The sequence below is a fragment of the Phoca vitulina genome, unplaced genomic scaffold, assembly GCF_004348235.1.
Source record: "Phoca vitulina isolate PV1807 unplaced genomic scaffold, GSC_HSeal_1.0 scaffold28, whole genome shotgun sequence".
Taxonomy (NCBI): domain Eukaryota; kingdom Metazoa; phylum Chordata; class Mammalia; order Carnivora; family Phocidae; genus Phoca; species Phoca vitulina.
The window spans coordinates 24911963-24921899 of record NW_022589731.1 but is presented as its reverse complement, the minus strand read 5'-3'; the positions used below and the strand labels follow the sequence as shown (position 1 = coordinate 24921899).

The window sequence follows — 9937 nt, the reverse complement described above, 5'->3', positions numbered from 1 at the left end:
CTAAAGTCTCATTTCTAAGTAAGTCCACACTAAAAGGCAGCACGTTTTAGAAAGCAAGCTTCAAGAATGAAGCCCCTGTTGCTCGGGCCGGAGGCTTCGGAGCTGGGGAGGGGAGGCCGGGACTCGACCTGGACGGGGTTCCTGGGGCAGGGATGCCTCATCCTCACCTGGGCTTCCGGAAACAATGAGTAAAGGTTAGAGGGCGTTTTTAGCAGGAACCAGACGTTTATATTAATGTTCACTATGAGTTCCTTTCTCCATGTTCTGCGACCCAGACGTCACTGAGAGCCAGAGAGCTGACTGACATGCCAGCTCCCCAGGCCGCAACCGAGGCGGGTGCTGTTACAATTCACCCAGGTGTGCCAGGAAAGCTCCAGGTGGGATTGCCTTGCCCCTTCTCCAGCCTGAGGACAGAAGAGGACACACTTCTCACAGAGATCCAAGGGCTGTGAGAAAGCACAAATTTCAACTGGCTGAACATTTGGTGTCTTTTTCACAATTTCTACTTTGATCTATGTTTGGAATCCATTATTCACATGTTTGCACAGGTAGCCAGACATGTTCCCTGCAAAACCGTCAATGAGCAGGTTGCTCCATCGCTGTGTCCACGCTGGTGCATAAAAGAGAAGGATGTCCCACCACACTGGGCTCAGCAGGCGGTCCACGCACCTGCTGCCTTCTCCGCGGCATCTGCTCAACACCCTAACACACAACGGTTAGGTCACTGGGGTTCATGGAGAAACTGGTAGCATCACGATCCCTTTCCCCACAGAATCATCTTCTGGGTCAAGGGTCTCAGCCATAAGCACTAAAAGAAATCAGTCCCCACCTTTTATCTGCTAATAAAAGAAAGATTCTCTTGGCTCACACTGCTTTGTGCTTGGAGAAGAAACCTCCATGGAATCTGACTGGGTCCAGCCAACGCAGACGATTTGGAGCGGACAGGAATATGGGGGGCTGGGACCCTCAGCCTGGGGAGGGGCAGCCTGGTGAGCATCAGCAGGAGCCCCGGTCCCCAGGAGGGCAGGCCCAGATGCCCTGCAGGCCTCCCTCAGTTGGGAGCCTCCAGTGGGGTGGATGGGACCAGCTAGTCACTGACCTTGGCCACGTCTAAGGAGTGGGGACTAGGTTACCCATTGTGGCCCGCTGTGCCTACGGCTCCTCATAGGATCCCATCACGGAGAAGAGTCACTCCAGAGTGGGGACCGAACTACACATGCTCCCAGCAACACTCTGCAAGCCCCGGTGCAGGCATCTCGGGGTGTCTCCTGCACAGCACACCGGGCCACACACACAGCTGAGCGCTGCAGAATTTGGGCCGGAGCTCCTGCCCCAACTCCCATCTGGACTCAGACGCTGGCCTTCTGCGAGACATCCCAGGGTTGTTGACAGGAGCACAAACAAGACACGATGGAAATGGGCTTGTATCTTCCCATGCACACTCCCGTGAGCTCACACACACATGCACTCCCATGCACACCCCCCACACCAGCCTCTCCTCCCAGACTCTGCCTGGGACCCCCGCACCAGCCACTGTCCCCGCAGCTCAGCGCAGCAGAGATCCCACCTCTCCCTTCCCGCACCCTGGCCCCACTCAATGCACCCCTGCAGCCAGGGCAGAGTCTCCCTCTGCCCCTGGAACCGGGGTGGCTTTGCCGCCACAGAGTAAAGCTCAGGGCACCAGCTCTGCACTGCACACGCCCGCTTCCTTCCTTGGACACCATGCCACTGTGAGGTCAGGCCCAGGCTGGCCGGGGAGGGGGGCATGAGAGGCCCCACAGAGTCCAGCCGGGTCAGCCGGCCCCCTCCCAGCCCACATATCCCATGTACGAGAGACCCCCCCCCCTACACCCCAGCTGGTAGCAGACCCACAAGGGCGCAGACAGGCCAGAGAGAGAACGTGAAGGGACAGAGTGCTGTTACTGTGGCCACAGACGGTTGGTATAGGGGGTGACAAAACACTGTCCTGTTTACACGAAAGCATAATTCATACCGGGCACTCCCAGAAACACGTGCATCTAATCAAACCGCCGGGCTGCACAGGCAGGCATTGGCCTGGCTCCCCCACTCTGGAGAACAGAATCCTGCTGTGATAATCAGGTAAGGGCCACCTGTCCGGGCACAGCTTTGAAACAGAGCTGGTGAAATCCGATCAGCGTTGGTGGATCATGTTGGTATCAACATGGTGTGTTATTAAACTGCATGATGCCCCTTATGATAGGGAACTGGGTGAGGGTACTGGCATTTCTCTGTGTTATTTCTCACAATTGCATGTGAGCCTACAATTACCTCGAGTTTTCTCAAAGTCCCACTGGCCAGGAACAGGCTGGAGCAGCCCAAACAGCACGCAGAGGCCAGGCAGTTCCTTTGGGAAGCCACACCCTGGGGAAGCAGAGATACAGAAAGAGAGCTCACATCTGGACCTACTGGGGGTCCTGGGGGTGGCAGGAGGGGGCAGCCTGAAGGCAAGGATCAGGAGGGCTGTCCGGGTTTGGTAGTAGGGAAGAAAGAGAAAAAAGTTTCCTCCCAGGATGCCCAGCATCTCCCCCTGGCTCCAGAGTGAATTTCCCCAAAACTGCAGAGTCGTATGGAAATAAACCAAACTTAAAACTTTGATAGGTCATTTGAGTTTGGGAACAAGTCTACTTTGCCAGAATGATTCTTCCCTCTTTAATTAAAATCCTTTATTAACTGCCAAGCCAATACTGTTCCCCAAGACAGACAAGATAATGAGCCCACATCCATTGGCCCCAGTGGGATGCAGTCCAAGCAGGCTGGGGGGGCTCAGGAGAGGGGGCCAGGCCCCCACAGACACACCTCCCTGGGGCTGTAAGTGTGGCCCAAAACCGGGCACAAATTGTGGATGTGTCTGAGGATCCCTGTGGGAGCCAGGAGGCACAGCGTCCTCCAGTCCAGAACTTTGCAAAGTCACCTTTTCCTCATGGTGCCCACATTGCTGGCCAGTAAAAGACAGTGTGCATGCCCGATGGAGGAGGCCATCTGGAAGCACAGGGCCCTGGTCCAGCAGGTCTGAGACTTGCTTCGGTCTGTGTCAGCTGAGCAAGAGCACTGAATACGGCAGGTTTGGGATGCCAGCAGAAGCTGGGACTCTGCCCCAGGAGCCCTGCATGTAACCCCAGACAGGGAGCTAGGTCAGAGACAAGGTCAGAAACGCCCAGAGCGGCCGCCCATCCCCACCACAGGGTGCCATGGGAACTGTCCACATGCTTGGTTCAGCCCCAGGGGATGGCCCTAACCCCATTTTTTTCACTTCATTTGAAATACTCCAAACACAGACGAGAATAGAGACCCACATAACAAAAGCCATGTATCTACCACCAGCCTTTAAGTCTAAAATAAATACCCATGAGTCTACATTGGCATATACAAGTGACTGGATAAATAGACACATGGGAAGAAAAGAAAAATCTCCCAAAATTTCCATGTAGAAGAACTCCAAGCAGTGTATTAGATACTCCCCCAGAAGACGGCCCTGCAGTGTGGGTTGTGCATCGTGACTTCCTTCCAAAGAAGCAGTCAGTATGGACAGGGGTACAAATCAGTATCTCGACAGTGGAGACAATCATGACCTCAGCCAGGTGATCAAGGTGAAGATCAGCAGTGATAAGTCATATAGACAGCAAGGACACTTACTACGATGAGAGGAGAAGTGCACTTTACCTTTGTGACTCCCTCCCCCAAAACTACTGCCCCAATCTAATCATGACAACACCCTCAGACAAATCCCAACAGAGCGACATCTTCCAAAATACCTGACCAGAGCCTTCAGACTGCCAAGGTCATCAAAAACAAGCTGTAAGTAGATCTGAGGAGGTCTGGAAGGAGGGAATTCGCCTCTGAGCAGGGTAAACATAATAGCCAGTCACATAAGATTTTAGTTGGAACTTGTGGGCTCACGGCCTACTAGTGGGAAAAGCATATTTGTAGAGTGCTTCCGAGCCGACCGCAGGAATCCAGGAGCAGGGCGGGAGAGGGCGGCGGTGGGAAAGAGAGGCATGCTGGGAACTGTAGCTGTGTCACCTCCGCGTTCACAGAGGTTCACATTCGCTGGAGACATTAATGAGAAATATGTCTAAAAGACAGGAAGCACGGGGCGCCTGGGTGGCTCAGTCATTAAGCGTCTGCCTTCAGCTCAGGTCATGATCCCAGGGTCCTGGGATCGAGCCCCGCATCGGGCTCCCTGCTCCGCGGAAAGCCTTCTTCTCCCTCTTCCACTCCCCCTGCTTGTGTTCCTGCTCTCACTATCTCTCTCCCTGTCAAATAAATAAAAATCTTGAAAAAAATAAAAGACAGAAAGCGGGAGAGACCTGGGTAAATCTTCAACCTGGATGCTCAGGAAATTGAAAAAAAGACTAGCAGCAACTCTCAACAGAAAAGCGACCACTTTCTGGAAGGTAGGACGTGCGGAGAAGTGAATCCGAGGCGATATTCGGGAGGCTAGACGGCGGGGGAGGGGCCTCCGTCGGCCGCTTCTGGCAAGTGATAGAGCCCCGGAGCACAAAATCGGAACTTTTAGAAGTCTGCTCCACTGAGGGACGTCACTCTGGTGGCGAAGTGGGGGGTGGGACCCTCGCGGGACAGTGTGGTCTCAGGACCCTCGGGGTCACAGAAAGACCGGGGGTGCCTGAGTGCGGCAGAGCTCCCAGGGATCGGAGCAGGGAAGCCGGCTGCAGAGACGGAGCCCAGGCGCGGGCTCTCAGCTCGGGGTTGTCATAGACCGTGATCCGCGGCACAGTCGGGCCACTGCTCCTCCAGCAGGGACCCAACAAGCGGCAGATCCGGGGAGACTCACCTTCTTCCCCCGGGAGGAGAGGTGCGGGAGCGCACCGCGGGGACCTGCTGGGTTTGGAGACTCCACCCGGGGTCGGGTGCCAGATAGAAAGGCGCGGTCACAGGCCGGGTGAGCACGGAGTGCGGCCGGAGACCGGGGAGACGGGAGTGACTGACGGCTTTTCTCTGGGGGCTCACGGAGGAGCGGGACCCCGAGTTCTCGGCTCCTCCGGGGCGGAGACTGGGAGGCCGCAATTCTCACTCTCCGCTTCCAAAGCTGTACGGAAAGCTTGCAGGGAACAAAAGCTCCCGAGAGCAAACCCGAGCAGATGACTTAGCCCGGACCGGCAAGGGCGGGGCAATTCCACCTCCGGCAGAGACATTTGGGAACCACGGCAACAGGCCCCTCCCCCAGAAGATCAGCGAGAACAGCCAGCCAAGATCAGGTTTACCGATCAGTGAGAACGGCAGAACTCCAGCGCTAGGGGAATACTGCACATAGAATCCATGGCTCTCTTACCATGATTCTTTAGTCGTTCAAAGTTAATTTTTTTAATTTATTTTTTATTTTTTTTTAATTTTTCTTTTTTGCTTTTTCAACCAACATCTTATCTTCTCAATTCTTTATTTTTTTATCTTTTTTAATTTTCATTTTTAGAATCATATTCTATCCCTTCACTGTAGTTAACCTTATTTTGTGTGTGTGTGTGTGTGTGTATAAGTTTCTCTCTCTTTAAAATTTTGGGATACAGTTTCTTCTAACAGACCAAAATATACCCTAAATCTCTAGTGTATGGCTTTGTTCTAGTCTCCTGCCTGGTCATATTCTGCCCCCCTTTTTTTTTAATTTTTCTTCTTTTTTCAACCAACTTCTTATCAATCCCTTTTATAAAATCTTTTATAATTTTCATCTTTACATTCATATTCCATCCCTTCATTATATTTACCCTTATTTTTGTACATATATAAGTTTTTCGTTCTGTAAAATTTTGGGAGGCAGTTTCTTCTAACCAAAATATGCCCAAAATCTAGTGTGTGGCTCTGATCTATTCACCAGCCTGATCATATTCTTTTTTTTTTTCCTTTCCCTTTCTTTTCCCCCCCAGTTTTGGATCTCTTCTGATTTGTTTAGTGTATATTTTTCTGGGGTCATTGTTACCCTGTTAGCATGTTGTTCTCTCATTCATCTATTCTCCTCTGGACAAAATGACAAGACAGAAAAACTCACCTCAAAAAAAAAAAAAGAAAGAACAAGAGGCAGTACCAACTGCCAGGGACGTAATCAATACGGACCTTGGTAAAATGTTAGAACTAGAGTTCAGAATGACAATTATAAAGATACTAGCTGGGCTTGGAAAAAGCATGGAAGATATTAGAGAATCCCTTTCTGGAGAAATAAAAGAACTAAAATCTAACCAAGTCGAAATCAAAAAGGCTATTAATGAGGTGCAATAAAAAATGAGGGCACTAACTGCTAGGATAAATGAGGCAGAAAAGAGAATCAGTGATATAGAAGACCAAATGATGGAGAATAAAGAAACTGAGAAAAAGAGAGAAACAACTACTGGATCACGGGCAGAATTCGAGAGATAACTGATACCATAAGACGAAAGAATATTAGAATAATTGGGATCCCAGAAGAAGAAGAGAGAGAGGGACAGAAGGTATATTGGAGCAAATTATAGCAGAGAACCTCCCTAATTTGGGGAAGGAAACAGGCATCAAGATCCAGGAGGCACAGAGAACCCCCCTCAAAATCAATAAAAATAGGTCAACACCCCGACATCTAAGAGCAAAACTTACAAGTCTCAGAGACAAAGAGAAAATCCTGAAAGCAGCTTGGGACAAGAGGTCTGTCACCTACAACAGTAAAACATTAGATTGGCAGCAGACCTATCCACAGAGACCTGGCAGGCCAGAAAGGACTGGCATGATATATTCAGAGCACTAAACGAGAAAAATATGCAGCCAAGAATACTATATCCAGCTAGGGTGTCACTGAAAATAGAAGGAGAGATAAAAAGCTTCCAGGACAAACAAAAACTAAAGGAATTTGCAAGCACGAAACCAGCCCTACAAGAAATACTGAAAGGAGTTCTCTAAGCAAAGAGAGAGCCTAAAAGTAACACAGACCAGAAAGGAACAAAAACAACATACAGTAACAGTCACCTTACAGGCAATACAATGGCACTAAATTCATATCTTCCAACAGTCACCCTCTATGTAAATGGGCTAAATGCCCCAATCAAAAGACACAGGCTATCAGATTGGATAAAAAAACAAGACCCATCGATATTCTGTCTGCAAGAGACTCATTTTAGACCCAAAGACACCCCCAGATTGAAAGTGAGGGGGTGGAAAACCACTTACCATGCTAATGGACACCAAAAGAAAGCTGGGGTGGCAATCCTTATATCAGACAAATTAGATTTTAAACCAAAGACTGTAATAAGAGATGAGGAAGGACACTATATCCTACTTAAAGGGTCTATCCAACAAGAAGATCTAACAATTGTAAATATCTATGCCCCTAACATGAAAGCAGCCAATTATATAAGGCAATTAATAACAAAAGCAAAGAAACACATCGACAACAATACAATAATAGTGGGGGACTTTAACACCCCCCTCACTGAAATGGACAGATCATCTAAGCAAAAGATCAACAAGGAAATAAAGACTTTAAATGACACACTGGACCAAATGGACTTCACAGACATATTCAGAACATTCCATCCCAAAGAAACAGAATACACATTCTTCTCTAGTGCCCATGGAACATTCTCCAGAATAGATCACATCCTAGGTCACAAATCAGGTCTTAACCGGTACCAAAAGATTGGGATCATTCCCTGCCTATTTTCAGACCACAGTGCTTTGAAACTAGAACTCAATCACAAGAGGAAAGTCGGAAAGAACTCAAATACATGGAGGCTAAAGAGCATCCTACTGAAGAATGAATGGGTCAACCAGGAAATGAAAGAAGAATTAAAAAAATTCACGGAGGGGCGCCTGGGTGGCTCAGTCGTTTAGCGTCTGCCTTCGGCTCAGGTCATGATCCCAGGGTCCTGGGATCAAGTCCCACATCGGTCTCCCTGCTCCGCGGGAGGCCTGCTTCTCCCTCTCCCACTCCCCCTGCTTGTGTTCCCTCTCTCACTGTGTCTCTCTCTGTCAAATAAATAAATAAAATCTTAAAAAAAAAAAATTCATGGAAACAAATGAAAATGAAAACACAACTGTTCAAAATCTTTGGGATGTAGCAAAGGCGGTCCTAAGAGGAAAGTATATAGCAATACAAGCCTTTCTCAAGAAACAAGAAAGGTCTCAAGTACACAACCTAACCCTACACCTAAAGGAGCTGGAGAAAGAACAGCAAATAAAGCCAAACCCAGCAGGAGAAGAGAAATAATAAAGATCAGAGCAGAAAGCAATGAAATAGAAACCGAAAGAACAGTAGAACAGATCAACGAAACTAGGAGTTGGTTCTTTGAAAGAATTAACAAGATTGATAAACCCCTGGCCAGACTTATCATAAAGAAAAGAGAAATGACCCAAATCAACAAAATCATGAATGAAGGAGGAGAGATCACAACCTACACCAAAGAAATACAAACAATCATAAGAACATATTATGAGCAACTATATGCCAGCAAATTAGATAACCTGGAAGAAATGGATGCATTCCTAGAGATGTATCAACTACCAAAACTGAACCAGGAAGAAATAGAAAACCTGAACACACCCATAACCAGTAAGGAAATTGAAGCAGTAATCAAAAATCTCCCAACAAGAGCCCAGGGCCAGATGGCTTCCCAGGGGAATTCTACCAAACATTTAAAGAAGAATTAATACCTATTCTTCCGAAACTGTTCCAAAAAATAGAAATGGAAGGAAAACTTCCAAACTCATTTTACAAGGTCAGCATTACCTTGATCCCAAAACCAGACAAAGACCCCATCAAAAAGGAGAATTACAGACCAATAGCACTGATGAACATGGATGCAAAAATTCTCACCAAAATACTAGCCAATTGGATCCAACAGTACATTAAAAGGATTATTCACCTCAACCAAGTGGGATTTATTCCTGGGCTGCAAGGTTGGTTCAACATCCACAAATCAATCAGTGTGATACAATACATTAATAAGAGAAAGAACAAGAATCGGCCTACCCCGCCCGGGCCCCCGGACCGGAAGCGCCGCGCTTGAACCCCAGCCTCCTCGTCTATCTTGAAGCACCAGCGCCGCCAAGATGCCGGCTTACCACTCTTCTCTCATGGACCCTGACACCAAACTCATTGGAAACATGGCACTGTTGCCTATGAGAAGTCAGTTCAAAGGACCTGCCCCTAGAGAGACAAAAGATACAGATATTGTGGATGAAGCCATCTATTACTTTAAGGCCAATGTCTTCTTCAAAAACTATGAGATTAAGAATGAAGCTGATAGCACCTTGATATATATAACTCTCTACATTTCTGAGTGTCTAAAGAAACTCCAGAAGTGCAATTCCAAAAGCCAAGGTGAAAAAGAAATGTATACGCTGGGAATCACTAATTTTCCCATTCCCGGAGAGCCTGATTTTCCACGTAATGCAATTTATGCCAAACCTGCAAACAAACAGGAAGATGAGGTGATGAGGGCCTACTTGCAGCAGCTGAGACAAGAGACTGGACTGAGACTTTGTGAGAAAGTTTTTGACCCTCAGAATGATAAACCTAGCAAGTGGTGGACTTGCTTTGTGAAGAGGCAGTTCATGAACAAGAGTCTTTCAGGACCTGGACAGTGAAAGGAGCCTGAGCAGACACTTTCCACAGCCGTGGGCAGCATTTTACAGCAAGATGTACACAGTTATTTGCCTTTATTTGATAAAGTTTTATACAGAAGAGAGAAGAGAGCATGTCTTCACTTGAAGAGCTCTTTATCAAGAATTTGGGTGAGGGAGGGAAGAATGGGTGATTTGAAATTTTCTGCAGTATTAAGCTCGTGCTTAATAAAAATAAGAATAAAGAAATTTCTAACAAAAAAAAAAAAAGAACAAGAATCATATGATCCTCTCAGTAGATGCAGAAAAAGCATTTGACAAAGTACAGCATCCTTTCTTGATCAAAACTCTTCAGAGTATAGGGATAGAGGGTACATACCTC

The 9937-nt window shown here is 47.8% G+C and overlaps 1 protein-coding gene across 1 annotated transcript; it reads left to right on the top strand.

Annotated features, from left to right (window-relative positions):
• The first annotated feature begins 8959 nt into the window (after positions 1 to 8959).
• LOC116644086 (actin-related protein 2/3 complex subunit 3-like) lies at positions 8960 to 9732 on the top strand. Its single transcript, XM_032423365.1, has one exon. It carries the CDS (start codon positions 9043 to 9045, stop codon positions 9577 to 9579), a length of 537 nt encoding a protein of 178 aa, XP_032279256.1. The 5' UTR covers positions 8960 to 9042; the 3' UTR covers positions 9580 to 9732.
• The last annotated feature ends 205 nt before the right edge of the window (positions 9733 to 9937 follow it).

Excerpts from the sequence above, each read along its gene's own strand:
- LOC116644086 (XM_032423365.1), top strand. The coding sequence starts at position 9,043 with ATGCCGGCTTACCACTCTTCTCTCATGGACCCTGACACCAAACTCATT.